The sequence below is a fragment of the Prionailurus bengalensis genome, chromosome F2 (genome assembly GCF_016509475.1).
Source record: "Prionailurus bengalensis isolate Pbe53 chromosome F2, Fcat_Pben_1.1_paternal_pri, whole genome shotgun sequence".
Classification (NCBI taxonomy): domain Eukaryota; kingdom Metazoa; phylum Chordata; class Mammalia; order Carnivora; family Felidae; genus Prionailurus; species Prionailurus bengalensis.
In genome coordinates this window covers 41414343-41438362 of record NC_057353.1, presented here as the reverse complement: position 1 = coordinate 41438362, position 24020 = coordinate 41414343, and the positions used below count along the sequence as shown (strand labels likewise).

The 24020-nt window shown below is 39.6% G+C and overlaps 1 protein-coding gene across 5 annotated transcripts in view; it reads right to left on the bottom strand.

Annotated features, from left to right (window-relative positions):
- The window catches only part of DPY19L4 (dpy-19 like 4), a 70348-nt gene extending 53421 nt beyond the window's left edge, over nt 1-16927 (bottom strand). The window contains exons 1-6 of one of the 5 annotated variants that reach the window (XM_043601400.1): nt 16670-16927; nt 12112-12222; nt 3543-3667; nt 1249-1339; nt 275-396; nt 18-163 (exon numbers count right to left, since the gene is read on the bottom strand). In XM_043601400.1, the coding sequence (XP_043457335.1) occupies nt 18-163; nt 275-396; nt 1249-1339; nt 3543-3667; nt 12112-12222; nt 16670-16685 (611 nt within the window). In that variant the 5' untranslated portion in view covers nt 16686-16927. Of the gene's footprint in view, nt 1-17; nt 164-274; nt 397-1248; nt 1340-3542; nt 3668-12111; nt 12223-16669 lie in introns of those variants that run through there. The other 4 variants (XM_043601401.1, XM_043601402.1, XM_043601403.1 and 1 more) reach the window with 4 other exon arrangements.
- Between the last annotated feature and the right edge of the window lie 7093 nt (nt 16928-24020).

The window sequence follows — 24020 nt, the reverse complement described above, 5'->3', positions numbered from 1 at the left end:
AAGAAAACATCTTTTACCTGTTAATAATGAACCATGCAACAGTAAGCATTCCTGCTAGCCATGTTCCACTCATAAGCCAACTTGTAACAAATAAAGCAGTAACGTATATTCCTTGCAATCCAAAAACAATGCCAATATAGAAGTATACTGGCTCAATAATCTCCTAATTGGCAAAAAAAAAAAAAAAAAAAAGGAAAGATAATAGAACATTAAATAATTTTAATGATTCATAAACATGTAAGAAAATAAATACTAAAGTCAAAAGAAAACATACATTGCTACCAGTTGCTTGATACAAAACACTGGCGATAAGTTCTGGATATAGAGACATTTGCTGCACTGCATTTATAGTCTTCAGAGATACAGTTTTGTTATTGTGTGTCAATTCATAAACACCTAGAGACAGAAAAATTTTTCTCCAGATTATTTATTCTGCTTTAAAATAATTAAACATGTCAGAGGTCATTAAATATTTTAAGTTATTAAGAAAAATCTCAAAATACAATACACTGTGCCTCATTTTTCCAATGTCTTTATTAAGTATAAAAAAGAGTAATACTTTTTTTTTATAATGTTTTTAATATTTATTTAGTTTTGAGAGAGAAAGAGAGACAAACAGAGAGCAAGCAGGGGAGGGGCAGAGAGAGAGAGGGAGACACAGAATCCAAAGCAGGCTCCAGGCTCTGAGCTGTCAGTACAGAGCCTGATGCGGGGCTCGAACTCACAAACTGTGAGATCATGACCTGAGCTTGAAGTTGGACACTTAACTGACTGAGCCACCCAGGCGCCCCAAAAGAGTAATACTTCTATTCTGAGACAATTTTCCACATTCAAGTGCTCACACATAGAACAATGTTTTATTTTAGAAAAACGTTATTTAAAAAAAATTTTTTTTTAATGTTTATTTATTTTTGAGAGAAGGAGACAGAGCATGAGCAGGAGAAGGGCAGAGAGAGAGGGAGACACAGAACCTGAGGCAGGCTCCAGGCTTTGAGCTGTCAGCACGGAGCCTGATGTGGGGCTCGAACTCATGGACCTCGAGATCACAACCTGAGCCGAAGCCGGGCGCTTAACCAGCTGAGCCACCCAGGCGCCCCTAGAAAACATTGTTATTAAAAATACAAATGTGAGGGGTGCCTGGCTGGCTCAGTTGGTAGAACGTATGACTCTTGATCTCAGGTTCCTGAGTTTGAGCCCCACGTTGGAGGCAGAGTGTAATTTAAAAAGATACAAATGTGGTTATCATACCTCTTTCAAATGAGGGCGCTTTTAACATATCTTTATAATAAGAATAATAAATGGCACTGTCACCTTGAAATGTGATTTCTCGTTCGAGTTCCTAAAAGAAAATGAAATGATTATTTAAATACCAGTGTCCTAAATTTCAACTGTAATCTTCTTTTTCTCTCCTCGTCTTCTAAATTAATGCTATGTATTTATCATTTTATTCAAAGACATGTTTGAATTTTCCTTTAATCATTAGTAGTCACATTAAGGAGGTTAAACTTTTCAATAATCTGGCAATCATTTTAATGAAACACCTAAGGTTTAAAATGGATTGTAGGTCATAAGTCATTTACCTATTACATACAAGGAAAAGCAGAAAAATGCCCTAAGGACAGCAAGAATAGTAAGGCAGGTAATAAAAAATGATGGTTGAGGTGTTAAAGTGCATAAGAAAAAGATAAGTTTAAGAAGAAACCAGTATTTTCTATTGCTATTCCACTTCCTTATGTATCCAGAATTGCAAACTCTTAACTAGTATTTTCAAGAGCAGCAGACACCTAATCAGTGCTTTTCAAATGAACTTCCAGTAATGTAAGTAAATCTTAAATTTCCTAAAATTGGGCTATACAGAGCCAAGAATATAGGTAATTCAAAAACTCTGAAAAATTGTGCATTTCAAGATGAATCAAGGTTTCACAAATCTATAGTCTTTGAAAATGCAACTTCTTTATTTTCATGAATATTTATCAATTAATACAAAAGATATCAGACCAGCTTCCCCAAGATCTGATCAACAGAACTTGCTAAGATATAAATGAGTGTTACGTAAGAGTTCTATAGTTAAAAAAATAAGTAAATAAAATAGTTCTATGGTTACATGAGTTGTGAAAAGGTCGCATGAAAGAAAATTAGTGGGTTTCTTTACTGCAAGACTTTTAAGAGTTTCAGTATATGTTATGCATGGTGAATCTCAAAAGAGAAAACCTTTCCCATATCTATTTGACCAGTGAATTTTTCCCCCTCATTTGGAATTCATTAAATATATTTCCTTAAAATGATTCCTTATGAATGGAAACAATTTGTTTCTAAGATTTCAAAGATGTAAACTTTTGATCAATGCTTCTCAGATTTAATGTGTATATGAAACTCCTAGAGATCTTATTAAAAGATCTCTGATTAGATTCTGATTCTAAAGCAGGGCCTGAGAATCTGCGATTCTGAAAAAGCTCCCGGGTATTGTCAATGTTCCTGGCTCATATACAATGTTTTAAAAAACAAGGTTCTTGATGTATGCCTTCTATATTTTCAAACCTTTGGTTGTTCTCAATTCTGCCTATAATAACACAACTTCTTGGAAATATTTTGAAATACTGATCCCAGACACTCCCCAGTACCCCACCTAAGAGTCTGTGAGGGAGGTTATGTTTTGAAAGCTCATCAGATGACTTTATTGTACATCCAGTATTGAGAACTACTAATGGTTAATCTGCATAACATTTTCAAGGAAACAGAGGATATGCTACAGTAATAGCTTTTGTCAAGACTATACAAATAATTATTCAGCTAAATGTTTTGGTGGGATTAGGTCAATCAACGGCTTAAAAACATTTAGTCAGTTTGACGAAGGCGACGACTACTACTACTACTACAAAACAGCTTGGACCAAAAAAGAGAAGTCTCCAGAGTCAAGTGATAACACTGTGAACTTTGTCAATGCATATTAAAGATGTATCTGATTGCAAAGTCTGAGAACAAACTTATTCAAAGGCTAAATTATGAATTAAGTAACTATAGGGCCTAAAGAGTCTGTGAAATGCACATGACTTAAAACCAAACATTAATCATACTAATATGTAAGAGACAACTTAATAAATACTGTCATGCATGTTAATTATTTCCAATCCCCCAAAAACATTCTAATCATGTCATCTAAAAATTAAAATATTTTACTGCTGAAATTTCTATAGACTGTTTCTGAAATGTAAACTCCATAAACTAAAAGACTGACTAAACTGTAACATTTCACTGTCTTCAAAAACTCCTGATAAGCTAGTTACATGAAGGAAAGCACCCTTAGTTTAGAAACCCATAGTCTCTATTCTATGGCCTTGAAATATATTGTATTACATTTTTCAAGGTTGACCCTGTGACTATATTAAAACAGCTTCTACACCATTTTGTTTCTAATGGCTATAAATAAGAAAGCACTTTTCATACTTATCATACATATATTTTGGCTCCCTGTAAAACACATTACTTAAGTTAAAATTAAATACTAAAACAACTTCCATATGCTCAAAATTCTTTCTTCTTACCTGCCTGTTGGAAAACCAGAATTTCCGTTCATGGTATGCTGATAAATACAGAGCATACATCATACCACTAGTAACTGCTGCAAGACAGCCAATGAAAATCTTTGCAAAGCGCTGAAATAATACATCTGAAAAAGCATATTAAAAGTAATCAGATGTAGATGATATTTATATTTATGCACTTCTATTTTTAAAAAGTAACCAATTCTAACTCTGTTCTTCCTTCCCCAAATCTAGAACCTTAATCTAATGAGAAAAACAGCAAATTCCAATAGAGGGGCATCCTAAATATACCTGACCAGTACTCTTCAAAACTGTCAAGGTCACTAAAAACAAGGAAAGCCTAAAAAAACTGCCACAGCCAAGAGGAGTCTAAATGTAATGTCAACTAAATGTAATGTAGGATCCTGGAACAGAAAAAGGACATTAGGTAATAACTAAACAAATCTGAATAAAGTGTGGACTTTAGTTAAAAATACTGTATCGGGGGGCGCCTGGGTGGCGCAGTCGGTTAAGCATCCGACTTCAGCCAGGTCACGATCTCGCGGTCCGTGAGTCCGAGCCCCGCGTCGGGCTCTGGGCTGATGGCTCAGAGCCTGGAGCCTGTTTCTGATTCTGTGTCTCCCTCTCTCTCTGCCCCTCCCCCGTTCATGCTGTGTCTCTCTCTGTCCCAAAAATAAATAAACGTTGAAAAAAAAAAATTTTAAAAAAAAATACTGTATCGGAGCACCTGGGTGGCTCAGTTGGTTAAACCTCTGACTTTGGCTCACATCATGATCTCATGGGTCATGAGTTTGAGACCTGCGTCGGGCTCTGTGCCACAGTGTGGAGCCTGTTTGGGATTCTCATTCTCATTCATTCATTCATTCATTCATTCTCTCTCTCTCTCTCTCCCCCCCCCCCCGCCCCTCCCCAGCTTGCTTTCTCTCTCTCAAAATAAATAAACTTAAAAATAAAATAAAAATAAGTGTATCAACATTGGTTAATTATAACAAGTATACCATACTAATATAAAATGTTAATAAGAGGGAAAACTGTGTGGGCAGAGGGAGGGTATAACAAGGGAACTCTACACGATCTGTTCAGTTCTTCTATAAATCAAAAAAGGTTTCAAAAATTAAAATCTATTAATCAAAAGAAAGAATAAAAGTAATGTACTACGAAATATCTAAAGGAAAGATAGGGGTTCATTCAGAATTACTATTGATAGCTTTTCCTTATCAAGGAGTTTTTTTTCTTGAGGAATAATTTACATATTATATAGCCATTTAAAGTATATAATTCAATGATCTTTGATGATTATGTATTTAAAACATCATATACAACTGTTACATATATATAACTACTTCTTGATGAAACAACATAAAACACATTTGGATTTTCTACACACAGGATGATTTGGTCCTGCTATAGCTATTAGGAATAATAAGGCGTAAGGGCCCAAAGTCCAGTGTTCTGTTACTGAATGACTGACAGGTCTGTAAAAAACTCAACTTGCTGATTTGTTCGTTTAGCTTAACTAAAATCTTAACCATTTTCAAAATATTATTTAATAAATACTAGTTTTCATATAATACTAGAGACATTAAGCAGACTAAATAGTTAGATATCACTAAGTCAGGGCACCTGGCTGGCTCAATCAGGAGAGCATGGGACTCTAGATCTCAGGGCTGTGAGTTCAAGCCCCATGTTAGGTGTAGGGATTACTTTTAAAAAAGATATCAGTAAGTCTATGAGAATTATATTCAAAATGCTTTAGAGGGGCGCCTGGGTGGCTCAGTCAGTTGAGCGGCCGACTTCGGCTCAGGTCATGATCTCACGCTCCGTGAGTTCGAGCCCCGCGTTGGGCTCTGTGCTGACAGCTCAGAGCCTGGAGCCTGTTTCAGATTCTGTGTCTCCCTCTCTCTGAACCTCCCCCGTTCATGCTCTGTCTCTCTCTGTCTCAAAAATAAATAAACGTTAAAAAAAATAAATAAAAAATTTTATTTAAAAAAATGCTTTAGAAACACTACTCAATAAATCAAATATTAGTATCAGTATAACAAAATCATTTTAAAATTACTGTTTTCAGAGGCACCTGGCTGGATCAGTCAGTAAAGCGTCCAACTCTGGATTTCGGCTCAGGTCATGATCTCACAATTCATGAGTTCAAGCCCTATATCAGACTCTATGCTGACAGTGTGGAGGCTGTTTGGGATTCTCTCTCTCCCTCTGTCTCTGCCCCTCCCCTGCTTGCTCTCTGGCCCTCAAAATAAATAAACATTTCAAAATAATAAATAAAATTACTGTTTTCAACAGCATGTGTAAAGCATTTGGCCTGGCACATAGTAAGAGCTCAGTAAATACTAGCTATTATGGTTGAAATATATGTGCAAAAATATATAAGATAGTCATTTAAAGCAATGTTGACATAATATGAACTATAAAAAACTGGTAAGGAAACTTATCAATGGTGGCAGTTTAACAAAAGTTCTTCCAAGTTTCTGAACATGTATCTCTTCCTGTTTTTTTCATTAAGTCTTAGATAATGGCAAATTAACCCTAATTATCTGGGGCTATTATAAAAAGTATGTAAACCAAATCCTACATATAAATGTCTTACCTTAATACTAAATATGCTGTTTTCAAAGTTTTTTGTGAAGAGTCAAAAATGGAATAAAAAAAAGAGCACTACATAAATGTCTGTATCAGTAACACAGGTCATAGTTAAGTAATATTTAAAGCTAACGAAAAATCTAATGACATGTTAGGAAAAGAAATGTAAGATTCAATTTCACAAAAAGTAAAAAAAAAAAAAAAAAGGAAAAAAAAGGAAAAGTATAACTGCATTGGAAAAAATACAAGCAATACTTGCCAAAACTTTTAAGAGTAGTTCCATCTACTGGCATTATTCATATATTTTATTTTTATTATACTTTTCTCCATTTTCCATATTTTCTGCCCTAAAAATATATTTTTGTAGTCAGGGGGAAATACTATTTTATAGTAGTTATCTCTAGTTATCTCTAGATTGTTTAATTTAATCTTTCTTATATTGTATTTTCCAAAATGTTTTAAATAACCACTCTATTAGTAAGCTTTGCTGTGATTAAAAAAAAAAGGTACCCAAATTATTAGTGGCTTACAAAATAAAGGTTTAGTTCTCACTTATGCTACTTGTTGGTATTGGGTCTGCAGTGACTCTCCACCCAATTCCAGACTTCAGATTAGCTGTGGTTCTTCTTGGATCTTCTTCAGAGTTCCAGATTGGGGTCAATCCCTATTTGAGACATGCTATTCTCATGAGGAAAAGAGCAGGAGAACAGGCAGAGCATACAATGCCTCTTACAGTTTCTGTTCAAAACTAGTACAGTGTTGCTTCCACTCACATCCCATTGGTCCACGTGAGTCACGTGGATAAGCCTGACAATGAGGTAGTGAAGTAAACACTGCTTCAGAGACTGCGCTCCAAATCACATGGCAATGGGAAGGAATGGATAATTCATTTTAGGGAAAGCAGCAAATATTTGGGAACAGTAAAAGAGTCCACCAGGGTCTGCCCCACTCATCACAAACACTCATTTCCTGCCCAAACGCAAAACACTCTCACTGCTTTTCAAGAAAAACATCCTAAGAGCAGCTTATTCAGCTTGTTTCCTGCATGTATACATCATTTTAAGATCTGAATAGTTGCATCCTCTTAAATTTAGGCTGATAGTTCTTTTAATAGTACATCTCTCTTGGGGTGCCTGGGTGGCTCAGTTAAATGTCCAACTTTGGCTCAGGTCATGGTCTCACGGTCTGCGAATACAAGTCCCACGTCAGGCTCTGTGCTGACAGCTCAGAGTGAGGAGCCTGCTTTGGATTCCGTCTCTCTCTCTCTCTGCCCCTCCCCCACTCACGTTCTCTCTCTCTTTCTCTCTCTCTCTCAAAAAACAGATAAACGTTAAAAAAAAAAAAAGCAAACAAAAAAACAAAACAGTACATCTCTCAAAAGCTTAGCAGGCAATTCTCCTAGATATTTACCTAACAGAAAAAAAAGAACAAATGTCCACAAAAATATCTGTAGAACTATGTTCACAGAAGCCTTATTCATAATAGCTAAATACTGAAAACTACTCAAATGTCCAACAAGAAAACAGTTAGAAAATTACAGCAACATGAATGAATCTCAAAATGATTATATATATATATATATATTTTTTAAATTTGTTTTAACATTTATTTATTTTTGAGACAGAGAGAGAGCATGAACAGGGGAGGGTCAGAGAAAGAGGGAGACACAGAATCTGAAACAGGCTCCAGGCTCTGAGCTGTCAGCACAGAGTCCGACGCGGGGCTCGAACCCACGGACCGCGAGATCATGACCTGAGCCCTTCGAAGTCGGATGCTTAACCAACTGAGCCACCCAGGTGCCCCAAAATGATTATATTTTTAAAGGATAAAATGCTAAGTGAAAGAATCCAGACACAAAAGCACACATGTTGTATGATTCCACTTACATGAAATTCTACAACATGCAAAACTAATTAATCAATATTGATAAGTATCCGAAGAGTGGTTGTCTTAGGGGGTACAGGGAAAATCTACTGGAAGGGATACAAAGAAACTTTCTGGGATAACGGAAATGTTCTGTATCTTGTTAATTGGACTAAGATGTCAAAACTCATTTAATAAAACACCTAAGATTCTGGGCATTTTTTAATACGTTAACTATACAGCTATACCTCAGTAAAGTTCCAGACCACTACAATAAAGTGAATCAAATTAATTTTTTTGGTTTCCCAGTATATATAAAAGTTATGTTTACACTATACTGTAGCCTATTAAGTGTGCGATAACATTACATCTATAAAAACAACATACCTATCTTAATTAACGCTAAAATAAGCTAACCATCGCCTGAGCTGTCAATGAGTCACAATCACTGATCACAGATCACCACAAGAAATACAATGATAATACACTGCAAGAATTAACAAAATGTGACACAGAGACATAAAGTTAGCAAACGGTGTTGGAAAAATGGAGCCAATAGACTTGCTTGCCACTAACCTTCAATTCATTAAAAAAACAAAAAAAACGGGCGCCTGGGTGGCTCAGTCGGTTAAGCCTCCGACTTCGGCTCAGGTCATGATCTCAGGTTCGTGGGTTCGAGCCCCGCATCGGGCTCTGTGCTGACAGCTCAGAGCCTGGACCCTGCTTTAGATTCTGTGTCTCCCTCTCTCTCTGCTCCTCTCACGCTCTGTCTCTCAAAAATAAATAAACATTTAAAAACAAAAAAACCAAAAAAACAAAACAGAAAAAAAAGATAATCTGCAAAGTACAACATGAAGCACAATTAAAGGCGGTATGCCTGTACCTTAATTTTTAACAGTTAAATCACTTATTTTTGCAAAGAAAAAAACAATTTTGTTAGCTTTTTACCTACTTGATTCTATTCAGTTCCATGTTCCAACAACTACACAGTAGTCCCCCTCCCCACTGTCTGTGGGGGATATATTCCAAGATCCTTAGCAGATGCCTCAAACTGAATTCTAGTAGTGAACCCTAGATATGCTATGTTTTTTCCTATACATACACACCTAGGATAAAGTTCAATTTATTAATTAGACACAGTAAGAGATTAACAATAATAGCTAATAATAAAATACAACTATAACAATATGCTGTAATAAAAGTTATGTGAACATGGTCTCTCTCTTAAAATATCTTATTGTACTGTACTCACTTTACTTCTTGTGATGATAGGAGATGATAAAATTCCCATGTGATGAGATGAAGTGAGAAGAATGACAAGGCATTGTGAGTGTGACACAGCATTACACGCTAACAGTACATACTTTGACAATGCGTCAGAAAGCAGATCATCTGCTTCCAAACTCTGATTGACCAGATAACTGAATCCATGGAAACTGAAACTACTGGATAAGGTGGGGGACTACTGTAACCACAATTTTATTTCTAGATGAGTCGTGGCAAGGTTTAACTACATGTATTTGAGCTTTTGTAGAACCACACTCTATCTTACTTTATCCAACTGAAAAGATTTACTAGGAAATACCTTAATGCATTCATATATTTTAACAAACTATGTGCTGACAGCCATGCCCCTGATTTAGTCATTGCCCTGAGGATTCATCTTTTTTTTTTTTTTTAATTTTTTTTTTCAACGTTTATTTATTTCTGGGACAGAGAGAGACAGAGCATGAATGGGGGAGGCGCAGAGAGAGAGGGAGACACAGAATTGGAAGCAGGCTCCAGGCTCTGAGCCATCAGCCCAGAGCCTGACGCGGGGCTCGAACTCACGGAGTGCAAGATCGTGACCTGGCTGAAGTCGGACGCTTAACCGACTGCGCCACCCAGGCGCCCCTGAGGATTCATCTTAATCAGCCTTTGTTACTCAAAGTATTTCTCAATTTTCTCGATTTTACTAGCTGAAATAGACAGTTCTAACTCAACACTACAGGTCCCAGAAATTTTGGATTCTCTATTTTTCTCTTCATTCCCGCTTGCAAATAAGCCAAATGTTTTAAATTCATCTTTCTTGTAATCAAATGCAGCTGATAACCAAGGCACTCTAGTAACATTCTGTTTTATAATCTTGTTACCTAAAATAATAAAAAAAATTTAGTATTAAAATTGTAACTATTCACAGGAAACAGATACAAATGTTTTGTCACTGCATAACATGGATTATTATTTTTCCAGCTTCCAAAAAATTTTCTTGCTGCTAGCCCCTAAACTAGCTCTATAGATGACCCACTGCCTTTACCTTATTTGAGGAAAATATATATAAATGTGCCTTCGACTCTTTATGGGCAAGAAGCAATTTGAGAAGGCATTTCAGTCCCTAAGGATGGCATGTTCTCCAAAGCCATCTTCATATATGGTTCAGCAGGATAACAGAAAAGGAAGGACCTCTAGAGGGTGGACTCAAGGACCACACAGAATAATGAAGCTACTCCCAAGGTAAACAACTGGGGCCTAATCAAGAAACATCCCTACACCAGAGTAAGACCTCATATTTATCTTGTAGGATTTCAAAACTGCTATGAACCAGTGGCTGATGTACGTCTCTCTTCCTCTGAGGAAAGAAAAGTTAACATAGCATAGCAGCTCTACAATTACTTTGCCAAGAAAGGTCTGCTTGCAAGGTAAACTCTGCTGGAATCTGGGAACTTGGATTTCAGGAGGGTTATCACCATTCTCTCATGTTAGTTTACTGTACCTGACCTGTTTGTACAAACAATGTGGTTCATGCTCATTGCTCTCCTTCTGGGAATCTAGTTTGGGTATGTGGTAGGAAAAGGTATGGCGACCAGCTAACAGTAAAAACTCTGTGCAGGGGACCCTGGGTGGCTCAGTCGGTTAAGTGTCCAACTTCAGCCCAGGTCACAATCTCACAGTCCGTGAGTTCAAGCCCTGCATCAGGCTCTGCTCTGACAGTGCAGAGCCTGCTTGGGATTCTCTCTCTCACTCTCTCTATGCCCCTCCCCTACTCACACTCTATCTCAAAATAAATTAAAATTAAAACGCATACACACACACACACACACACACACACACACACACACACATTCTGTGCAGAGCCATTAACCAGCTTCCCTGGTAGACAAAACTTTACAAATGTCACAATTTGATGCTTGAAGGAGTTAAGCACATCTTGTGTAACTCCATTAGGAAAGGAATCAGGGAAGCTTATGCCTAGATCTTACAGATTTTAGCCCACAGACCTTTCCCTTTGCTGATTTTGTTTTGTGCTGTTCACTGTAATAAATCACAGCTGTAAATATTCTGAGGCTGTAAGTCCTTCTAGCTCATCACCAAACGGGGGTGGTCTTGGAGACCCCTGACACAGAGCACATAATTTATCTTTTTAATTCATGGGTCTCTGGACTAGAATGAATCATAGCTGGCCCTGAACAAGACCTTGGGCCTCAAGACTGATGCCATGACCGGGTAAGACTGAGTGTCTTCCTGGGTCAGAGAGGTAGTGAGAGTATTTTGTCTGATGGAAAAAGCAAATATTTATGACTAAAAGGACAGAATGTGGTAGACTGTTATTATTCCCACTTATTTTGTCCTTTCTTATAAAAAGATTATTCATCTCTGCCCACTACCATGTGACTTGCAATGCATCCCTGTAGTCAGAGTATACTTCTCCATCTCATTGTCTGGATTAATTATGTGACTTATGTGACTTACTTGGGTCAACAGAATGTGACTACAAGTAATGGTGTGCCAGTTCAACAGAAACTTTAAGAGACACTGAATGATTCTGCCTGTTCTCCTGTTCTTTTCTTCTGCCATAAGAAAACCATATCCCAAATAGGGGCTGTTCCTTCAAGATACATGAAGCTAAACCAGCCAACCTGCAGCCACAACAAACATTAGTCAGAAATAAGTGTCTTTTGTAAGCCAGTGAGATTTAGGGTTTGTTCTACAACAAAACCTATGAAAGTTGACTGCCAACACCATACAATTAATCTCAAAATAGGCATAAACATTTAAAACATTAATATAAAATATACTACCTAATGTATAAAAAAACATTTTTATAGTAGCATGAAAACAAATTTATCTAACTTACGTTTTGGAGCTCTTTCAGGCATTGGAGTATCGCGAATTTTCTCTTCTTTGGCAGATTCCTTATTTTCTGAAGACTTCAGCTTTCTTCTCTGGCGCAGTTCTACAGTTGGTCCTTAAAATATTTAAGAAGTTATTGCAACATGTGTATCAAGCTGTTCTAATCTGTAATCCAAACGAATTCACTTTTATTATAATAGGGCAATGAGTCACATAGAGATCTTTTAGTATCAAAGATAGCTTTTTTCCACAATTATTTTAGCACTTCTTTTTAAAAAATTTTTTTTTCAACGTTTATTTATTTTTGGGACAGAGAGAGACAGAGCATGAACGGGCGAGGGGCAGAGAGAGAGGGAGACACAGAATCGGAAACAGGCTCCAGGCTCTGAGCCATCAGCCCAGAGCCCGACGCGGGGCTCGAACTCACAGACCGTGAGATCGTGACCTGGCTGAAGTCGGACGCTTAACCGACTGCGCCACCCAGGCGCCCCTAGCACTTCTTGAAAAACAATCTTTCATACAAAAAAAAAAATTTTCTGCCATCTGTGCTTTCAGAGTCCTAGTGATAAATCAACAAGCTCTTCTCCTGAGATAATGTTATTTTCAAAATATCCCAAAATAAGTAAACTCCTTTCTAGAATGACTGGGGAACAAGGTGTTATTTAATACATTAGCATAATATTCTAGTTACCTGAGAGTATCACATTCATCATTCAAGGATTAACCATTTTTTTTAATTTGAATATAGTAAAATACATTGATCATAAAATTATACTTCATTTTTAAAATAATCCTGCAAGCTCTGCAGAATTTCACAGTGCTATGGTATTGCCATTGTAATAGATTGTTTTATAGATTTAGGTGTTAGAAATAGGCTGAACCTATAAATATCCCTATATGTGGGAAGTTGTCAGAAAATTTCCCAATATTAGACTATCCTTTCTATGTCTGATAAAAAATGTAAAGCAAAAAGTACCTCCAAACTAGTAAACTAAATTCCGAATGAAACAAGAATTTACTATATTCAACCTAACTACGTTTCCTTCCTAGAATTATCTTACAGAGTCGACTATGACTGTCGTGTAGGTGCAGACTGTCCTCCCAACCTTATAAGATGGTTCAAGAAATTTATTTCCTTCTTAACGGAGCAGAGGAGAGTTTTCTTTTCTCTTAGGAATGACTTTAGGCTATGAAATGTGAGCCTAAAAAGACAAGTCACAAAAGGAAAATGAATCAGCTACTGTTGATCAGATGAAGGGTTCTACCTTTACAGTGGAGGGGCACCAGGTTGGCTCAGTCGGAGGAGCACGTGACTCCTGATCTTGGGGTCAAGGGTTTGAACACCATGTGGGGTGCAGATATTACTTAAATAAATAAAACTTTTAAAAATTCCTTTAAAAAATCCTCTAGCTTTACTGTGGAAAATGAAAAAACAAATACACATTTTCTTAATTTATTTTTTTCTAAATGTCTATACCCAAATGGTGCTTGAACTCATGCCCCTGAGAAACAAAGCTGCATGCTCCTCCAACTAAGTCAGCCAGGTGCCCCTATTGGTTTCTGCTCCGATCATGATGTTCATGGTTCATGCTGACAGCACGGAGCCTGCCTGGGATTCTCCCTCTCTCCCTCTCTCTCAAAATAAATTAAATAAACTAAAAAAAAATTTGTTTTCCCCTGCTCTGTGATAAAAGAAAAGTTAAAAGCACCCAACAAGGGGCACCTGGGTGGCTCAGTCGGTTAAGCTCTCCCCCACTTGTGCTCTGTCTCTGTCCCAAAAACATTAGGAGCACCTGGGTGGCTCAGTCAGTTAAGCATAAAACTTTTTTCTTTTTAAATTTTTAAAATGTTTGTTCACTTTTGAGAGACAGAGACACAGCGTGAGCAGGGGAGGGGCAGAGACAGAGGGAGACACAGAATCCGAAGCGGGCTCCAGGCTCTGAGCTGTCAGCACAGAGCCCGACGGGGGCTCAAACCCACAAACCGTGAGATCATGACCTGAGCTGAAGTCAGGCGCTTAACTGAGTGAGCCACCCAGGTGCCCCAAGCATAGAACTCTTGATCTCAGCTCAGGCCATGATCTCATGAACCATGAGCTCTGCGGTCACGGCACAGAGCCTGCTTAAGATTCTTTCTTTCTCTCTCTCTCTCTGCCCTTACATGCACTCTCTCTCAAAATAAACAAATACATATTTTTTTAAAGTCAAACTAAATGAAAATGATAACATAAAGGGGCACTTAAGTTGGTTAAGTACCCAACTCAGGCTCAGATTACAATCTCACAGTTAGGGAGTTCGAGCCCTGCATCCAGCATTGTGCTGACAGTGCAATGCAGAGCCTGCCTGGGGTTCTCTATCGCTCCCTCTCTCTCGGCCCCTTCCCCATGGTTCGTTTACACACTCTCTCTCTCAAAATAAATAAATAAACTTAAAAAATAAAACGAAAATGACAACAAAGCCACAAAAATAACCCAGTATTTCAGTCTCTGGTCCAGCGACCTTCACATGAAATAGTGAGCAGAGCTACAAATAGGCCAGCAAATGTCCATCCAAACTATTCCACATGAAGTGTTAATACTGCTGTATTCAAAGTTGTCACTTGTTTGTTCTAACATTTCTTTCAGGAAGCCTTAAGTATGAACAACCTGAGGCTCTACTGCATCAAGAAAGACATTTTTCATAAGATGAGATTCTCAAAATTATGTACGTGGAGTAACAGTGGGACAATGAAAAGGATCCAAGTGAATGTGAATGATAACAAAAAAGGGATCTAGGGAAGATATGGATATAAGTAAAATACACCATGTAGACTAATTTTAAGATAATATGTATTTTGAAAAAATTTAGAGGGCCAAATAAACGTAAGGCACACAAAATAATGCCTAGCACACAGACATGTTTGCTATAAATATTATCATTACTAGCATTATTTTAATAAATAAGAATATAATTATTCATTGCTGACTATTATATCCCAGCACCTAACATAGTAGGCACCAAATGTTCACAGAATTGAAAAATTTGTTGAATGAAGCTATATTTTAAGGAAACTTCAATCCATTGATTGTTCCATTTAACATGTATTTGCTTATCTGTAATTCCACAATGAAAAATCATTTTTCCTTTTTTATCCCATGAGTAAATTTTACAGAATAGTGTGGTATTGATTTAATTAAGTGTAACCATAATATCCTAAAGCAATTTCTCATTTTGCATGATGCAAAATATTAAAGACTTTTAGTATTGCAGTACTTTTTTCCTGCTTTAGATTAAGCATGAAAGGGCTCATGGAAACATACAAGCTAGCTTATCAACCTACTCCACAGATTTGCAAGTAGTCAGAAAAGGAAAAAAAAATCAAGAAATGTTTTAAACTACTGCAACCAAAAATAAAACGAAGGTAACAAATGGAATTACTTATCCCTTATCAACTACAAACAGCACTGGTTTTTAAGTTGTATATTAGGAAGTGTCTTAAATTTAGATCAGCTTTAACACTCTGAGAACTCAAAAAAGAGGAGGCAGATAATGAAGTCAGTGTGAGCATAGACAGAGACAAGGCAGAAAGCCAAAGAGCAATAAACAATGTTTTAAATATCACTTTCCACCGAATTCTTGAAATTCCCTCCTTGCACTCTTGGTTCAATAAAGGTTTAAATCTAAATGAGATCACATTCACAACCGCACTCAAGGAAGTAAAAAGTCATGTTTCCCACCAGGATGCAAAATCTAACTGCTCAGTCAAGCGACACCATCAAATAGACCTGTTCCTGACACTAGCACTGGTATTATTAAGTTGTTATGCCATGAATGCTTCCTGTGATATCTATCACTAGCTGATCAATTCCTCCAACTCCCCAATTGTCTCTCATACTTATTTTAAATATTACTGAAGGGCTTAATTTTCTTAACACTGGCCCTGTGGGGGCATGGAAAGCTTTCTCCGGCCCACCCACTTTCACCCTCAAAGCACTCGTGGCTTCCTAATCCTCCCAAAATACTTACACCCTTCAGCCTTTGCCACCTCCCCCTAACCTGTAAGTGACCAGGCCTTCTTCAGTTTCCCCTCCCCAACCCCCGCCTCTTTCTACACTCTAGGCGTGCGGCTCCTCTCGCCCTGTGACTTCGTATTTATCAGCCTCCACAGACCTCTGAAGAGGGCACTCAGAATGAGGGGCATTTGGTTAAACACTCTCACTTTCAAATATGCACTCAGTGCCCAAGCCTCCATCTTCTAAACCAAACTATGCTCCCCACCCCATTAATTATCTGCTAGTGGCCTCCCCTCTCAAGCACTCCTCCCACCCGCAGCTTTTTCTCTACCAGCCCGATTCCCAACTTTAAGCTCCACCTTTGCTTCCCACTGAGGCGGACAAAACTTCAGGCCACTCACTCCGCTCCTAAATGTCCCCGCGCCGCCGCCGCCCCGCTTCTTTCCGCCCCCACCCCGCGCGGCCGCGGCCACTGACCGCCCGCAGCCCAGGCCTCTGGGCCCCTCGCGCCCCGCCCCTCTTTCCCGCGACCACGAGCGACAGTTGGCGCGCTGGACCCCGGGGCCGTCACCTTCTTCCTCCGCCATCGTCTCCGCGGAGGTCCGGGCGCCCCTCAGGCTCCCGCGCGGCCCGGAGTCGCCGGTCCTCAGCGTCGCCGAGCCCCTCGGCAGCCCCAGGACAGCTCCCGGCCGCCGCGCCCCCACTTCCTGACCCGCCCCCCTCCGGTGTCGCCGCCAACCGCGTCCCCCCGGGCGGCCCGGGAACCAGAGAGCCGGGAGCGAAGGGCAGCCGGAGCGTTTTGCGGGCGTGCCTGGGCCTGCGCAGGCAGGAAGGGGAGTCGCCGCGGGTGGCACCGCCCACAGCCCTCGCTCAGGGCCCGCTCCAGCCGTTTGCCGAAGCCCCTCCCTTCGCCCGCCCCTTCCGAAAGGTGGGAGTGCAGGGGGCTGGCCGAGGCTTTTGTCTTCCGACTCAGTCGGAGAATAGCGTTGGCCACGTCTTCCAGATCCGAACCCCGTCCGCGCCCCATTTTACAGAGAGGAAGCTGAGGCCCCCGAGATGGACTGGAGGCCATCTGGAAGCCAGGGCTCCGAACTCCTCTCGGTACCTGCGTGCCGGCTGATTTCAGGCAGCGGTAAAATGCTCTGGGTGGCGCTTCGGTGTAGTAGGCCACGTGCTCATTACAAGAAAGCTTGTGCTTGGAACTTTGTTTTTAACTCCCCAAACTGGTTGGACAAATGCATTTGCGTTTCAACATATTTAAAGAAACAGTAATACGAAGGTCAGTGGGGGAGAGCGGATACATTCAGATATTCCACAGCAGCCGAACATAGTTTTAACTTCTTAACGCTGTTTATATCTTTGCTTGTATTACGGCTGGCATTCTCCAACAAATGCCAGGAACTTTCCCCCAACAATACCCAGAAGTAGATTTAGATGAGAAAATGCTCATTTTAGAGCGAGAGAAAGAAGCACAAGAACTCACTGAAGTCATGGGGTAATTATGAACATCCCATTCATAGCAGGCATGAAGATTCGCCTAATAGCGCCTTTGTCAAGTTAGGATATTTGGAGAGAAGCTAGCGTTTTTCAGTGCTGTGCAAAAACGGTTCCAAGAACTCTTTTTATGGCTTTGGTTGCCTATACATAAGTCTTGCCCGTAAACAACACTGGACCAGGAGTTAGAAACACGGTGGAGGTTGCCAGTGGACCAGAAAAGACCCAGATCAAAGGACGGAGAACAAAATGTATGGTCCTTGAAAACCTGAAGCTATGGCAGGGCCCATGCCATGGACAGCAGATACCAGAGTGCTCTTCTTATTAGATGAGCTTCATTGCAAGAGTTCCATCTCATGGAAAAACAGTTTTTCTGAGAGTCTTGAGGTGATGATGACCATTCTTCCTATAGTTCCTTCATAATCACCTCAAGGTGACTGATGGGCTTAATTACAAATGTACCTGCTCTAAACAGTAGTGGATAGAAAGGGAAGACAGCTTCTTAAAGTGAAATGAAAATATGAAAGAACAAAGATCATTATTCAATCTTTAGATAGATAACCAGTGGAATCATGATTGTGTTTGTTTCCTAGTAGAAACATTGTTCTTCCCTTGAACCCTAAAACCTCCACATAAGGGTAATGAGAATGGAGCATTCTATTTCCCCTCCATCTCTCATTTTGCTTTGAGAGAAATGGGCCATTTTGTATTCAAAATATATACATAATCTGAAAAGGTAGAACCCTAACTGCTCAAGATGTTGCCTTGCAGTAGGCATTATATCTGAGTTTTCAGAAGGCCAATCCATTATTCTCTAATACCAGCTGCTTCCAGATGGCAATGGGCATGGGTATGGATGCATGGTCCAAAGATCACTTCGAGTTCAAGCCCCGCATCAGGCTCTGCACTGACAGTGTGGAGCCTGCTTAGGATTCTCGCTCTCTCTCTCTCTCTCTCTCTCTCTCTCCCCTACCCCTCCTGTCTCTCTGCCCCTCCCCTGCTCATGAGCACACTCTCTCCCTCTCTTTCAAAATAAATGAACTCAAAAAAAAAAAAAAAAAGCCCCTGAGGACTTAGCTACTTGAAATCAGATACAGGCAAAGTCTATTTCATCAACATTCTTCTGTCAAATGCTTTGTCTTATTATTAGAACAGAACAGAAATAGAAAATCCTTGTGTAAGTTCAGCTTTTCCTCTCCTAAAGATACGGAATTTTGTTTTTATTATATAATAAACTCTCAACTGCACATTAGTTAACAACATGTTTATATTATTCTCAAACACCATCTCCTTTGTGACCTCTTAACCAAATGAGATCAATTCATTTTTGAAACATGTAGCACCCTGACCACAGTTATATTCTGGCTTGTATTTTGGTCATGTTTGATCCCCATACTTTCGACTCTTTGAAAACACTTTGTAGACAAATATTTTGGGAATTGACTTAAAAGTTGTTGATAATAGCAAGTATTAGCTGTGGGTGTGACTTAGAAGACCAACATAAATTGTGTATTCTACACTATCCATGAGAACTATCCCTTGATTTGAAGCTGTTTTGTTCACTAGTTCTGATTGTGATTTTGGATTAGTGTGAAATTTTACCCCCTGTACCTCTTCATTAAAAGGGACTCAGGGTTGGGGTGCCTGCATGGCTCAGTTGGTTAAGCATCTGACTTCGGTTCAGGTCATGATCTCGCAGTTCATGAGTTCAAGCCCCGCATCGGGCTCTGTGCTGACAGCTCAGAGCCTGGAGCCTGCTTCGGATTCTGTGTCTCCCTCTTTCTGTGCTGCTTCCTTGTTTGTGCCCTGTCTCTGTCTCTGTCTCTCTCTCTGTCTCTCAAAAATAAACATTAAAAAAAAGTTTTTTTTAAAAGGAAAGGGAATCAGGGTTACACTCAGTTGCTCCTCAGTTGTTTCTCATAGAGGCCTCACTTATTCCTCATTGTTTGAAGCTGTGCTTCCATGCCTCCTGAATACGTTTTCTCTATTGTCACTCATTGTAAGGATTTGCTGTCTTCCTCTTCCACTGATCAGGAGGGGCTACAATCATACAAACCAACAGAGTCAAACTGTGAACGCTATAGTCCTCCCAAGGGAGATACATTAAACAATCTATATTACATTAAAATTTTTTTTGTGGCACCTGGGTGGCTCAGTAGGTTCAGCATCCGACTTTCAATTTCAGCACAGTTCATGATCTCAGGGTTGTGGGATTGAGCCCTGTGTCGAGTCCTGTGTTGAGCCCTACATCAGGCCCTGTGCTGACCACAGAACGTGCTTGGGATTCTCTCTTTCCCTCTGCCCCTCTCCCACACTCATGTGCATACTCTTGCTCTCCCGAAAATAAAATAAATAAATAGATATATATTTTTAAAAGTTTATTTATTTTGAGAGAGAGAGGGAATAAGTAGGGGAGGGGCAGAGGGAGAGAGAATCCCAAGCAAGCAATGCACTGTCAGCGCAGAACCCTATGTGGAGCTCCAACTCACAAACCATGAGATCATGGCCTGAGCTGGGACCAACAGTTGGCTGCCTAACTGACTGAGCCTCCCAGGTGTTCCAAAGTAAGTAAATATTTTTAAATTAGACATCTTTGGACATTTTCTAAACTTCAGTTTTTTCTAGTGTTAAAACTCCTCTAGAAAGAGATTTTTGACCAAATTGGTCATATGAAAGAATACTCCTAAATTAAAGCAAAACGTTATTGGCATTTAGTGGTCTATTACTGAGATTTTCCCAGCAAACTTCTGTTTTAGTAGACACAGTTTGCTGACTTTGTACCAAGATCCATTCCTCTTTTCTTTCAGATAGTATGCTCTCTAAATATTTGTGAAATTGAATTGAATTATATATTAAAGGTACCAGATAAAATGCAGAACACTTTTGTATAATTATGTCTCATGTATTATTTGGGCCATATTTAATAAAAATTATCTATTTATTTGAAATTCCCATTTAATTATCTGATTTTTTTTTTTTATTCAGTTTGACATGGTGTTTTGTTTGTTTCCACTGATTCCAGTAGCCCTATTTACATGGATTGAGACGGCCCCATTTGAAGCCATGTAGCATTGACTGCTTTCAGGCCTCTGGGAACATGTAATTAACAGATTAAATTCTTTCTTATGATAGAGGGAAGGCAGTTAGATAGCAGGTGGACTCTGAGTACCTCAATTGAACTAATTCAGAAAAAAAAAATGTCATTTCTTTTTTTTTCTTTTTTATTTATTTATTTATTTATTTTTTTTTCAACGTTTATTTATTTTTGGGACAGAGAGAGACAGAGCATGAACGGGGGAGGGGCAGAGAGAGAGGGAGACACAGAATCGGAAACAGGCTCCAGGCTCCGAGCCATCAGCCCAGAGCCTGACGCGGGGCTCGAACTCCCGGACCGCGAGATCGTGACCTGGCTGAAGTCGGACGCTTAACCGACTACGCCACCCAGGCGCCCCAAAATCTGTCATTTCTAAAGCCCCAGCACATGAAGTTGCTCTGCTGTTTTGCCATCCTGGCTCAGGCCAGACCTGGATGGGCCTAGTCCAGTCCTGGAGCTACCACTGAACTACTTCTCAAACAGCCAGTGCAGATGATTTACCAGGCATCTCAAGACCTGCTCTGCTGGGCACTAATCACACTTCCAAATTATACGTATCTTAAATCGAAAAGAGCACAATGATTTTGTGGGGGAAACTGCTTCTCTTCAAAATTATGACTTAGCAACATAACAATTCATGTGTAATAGAGAAATTGCCAAAACATTTATTTATTTATTTGTTAAATGTTTGCTTATTTTGGAGAGAGACAGAGACAGAGCATGAGTGGGGGAGGGGCAAAGAGAGAGGGAGACATAGAATCCGAAATAGGCTCCAGGCTCTGAGCTGTCAGCACAGAGCCCGATGCGGGGTTCATTGAACTCACCAGAACCATGAGATCATGAACTGAGCTGAAGTCGGACGCTTAACCAACTGAGCCACCGAAGTGACCCTATATTTTTAAGTACCGTGAAGAAATCAATTATGACATGATTTAAATACAAATACATTTTTAAAATCCTATTGGAATCCTGAATAAACACTCTGGCTGAGAATAGGACTCTGAAGATCCAGTAGCACTATATGTCCAGTAGATGGCAGAAGCAGCCGAAAACGTCATGTTTAGGTAAATTTTAAACAAAACTGTCACTTTGGATGTGTACTTTGGATGTGTACTTTGGATGTGTACAATGTACAAAGTGACTCTCTGAATTTGTACTTCAAAATAAAAAGCGTACCATTAATAACTGCATTAATACTGACATTTAAACATTTTTAATCGTGCTAAAGAAAAACAATTTTTACTGTTTTGCAACATTTTATTTTTTTTAATGTTTACTTATTTTTGAGAGAGAGAGAGTGTGTGTGTGTGTGTGTGTGTGTGTGTGTGTGTGAACAGGGGACGGGCAGAGGGAGGGGAGACAGAGGATCCAAAGCAGGCTCCATGCTGACAGCAGATAGCCTGACGCAGTACTTGAACCCACAAACTGTGGGACCTGAGCCGAAGTCAGATGCTTACCTGACTGAGCCACCAGGTGCCGCTGTTTAGCAACACTTCAACTGTATAGAATTACTTTTTTTTTTTTTAAGAATCACATTAGTTTTCCTCTTTAGGAATGAACATAAACTTTTTCATTCACCAGTTATTGTGTACATATTTCAAAACTGGCTAGTCACTAACGATACACTGGGAAGATACACACTGCCTCGATGAAAGTTACAATTTAGGCAGTTGATCTCAGTGAATCAGAAAAGACCTCCCTGAGAAAAATATTTCTGAGTAGCAGTTAGTGAAAAGAGGAATAACAGAGGGGGGAAAAAGGGCATTTCAGACAAAACCCACAAAATGCTAGAAAAAACAACAAAATGTAGCACACGAGGGGAAGAGTGCCCTGAAAAAAAAAGGCTCAAGAAGTAGCAGGAGGCATCCCATGCAATACCATGCACTCATACATGTGTCGATTTTTTCCAATAGCAAATGGGAACATTTAATCAAAAGATTTTAACGGGGCACCTGGATGGCTCGGTTGGTTTTTTCTTGGTTAAAGACTCTGGGTTTTGGCTCAAGTCATGGTCTCATGGTTTGCGAGTTCGAGCCCCGTGTTGGGCTCCACGCTGTCAGTGTGGAGCCTGCTTGGAATTTTCTCTCTTTCCCTCTGTCTCTGCTGCTCCCCTGCTCATGCTCTCTCTCTCTCTCTCTTAAAATAAATAAATAAACTTAAAAAATTATTTATTAAAAAAAGATTTTAGGAATATATAATCATTGTGTGTTATCACACACATACAAAAAATAAAGATGCCAGGAGGAACGTGTTGGAGGCGACGGATGTTTGTGACATCAGTTGTGGTGAGTGTGTACTTAATTCCAAACTCATCCAAGTTGTGTACATTAAATATGTACAGCTCTTGTATCTCAATAATATCTCAATAAGTGCTTTTCTAAGGAACATGTAATCAGATCTGTATTTATTTTTAACGTTTATTTTTGAGAGATAGAGCATGAGAGGGGGAGGGGCAGAGATAGAGGGACACACAGAATGTGAAGCAGGCTCCAGGCTCTGAGCTGTCAGCACAGAGCCCGATGCGGGGCTCGAACTCACAAAGAGAGATCATGACCTGCGCTGAAGTTGAACACTTAACTGACTGAGCCATGCAGGTGCCCCAGATCTGTGTTAATTTAAAAGGTGTTTTTTTTCTTTTTTTAAACATTCTGCCAAGAGAGGAAAGCAGAATTTGATGCAAGGACTCCAGTATTGAGGCAAAAACACGTGAAAGAGGAAGTTAAAGAATGACTTTTTTTTTTTAATGTTTATTTATTTTTGAGACAGAGAGAGACAGAGCATGAACGGGGGAGTGTCAGAGAGAGGGAGACACAGAATCTGAAACAGGCTCCAGGCTCTGAGCTGTCAGCACAGAGCCCGACGCGGGGCGCGAACTCACGGACCGCGAGATCATGACCTGAGCCGAAGTAGGACGCTTACCCGATTGAGCCACCCAGGCACCCCAAGAATGACTTTCTTAACTTTAGCATTTGGTGGTATGCTGCACGGCTTCCTCAAGTAAAAAGAATATAAGGAGTATAACCAGAATGCAAGAGTACAAGCAGGTTTTTGGTCATAGATAAGTTCTATTTTAAGCATGTTGAATTTGAATTGCCAGGGAGATGTCCAAATGGAAATGTCCATTATAGTGTTGAGTATAGAAGTCTGTGGCACACCTGTGTGTGTGGAAGAAAATGAGTTTGCTCAGAGAATGAATGGATGGAAAAGGTAGCTGAGGAAGGAACCATGAAAAACACCTCCAGGTAGGGAAGGATGAATCACAAGGGAGGCCAGAAGCAGAGCAAGCCAAGAATTTCACATTGATTTTCTTTTTTTTTCCCTACTGTTGTCCCTG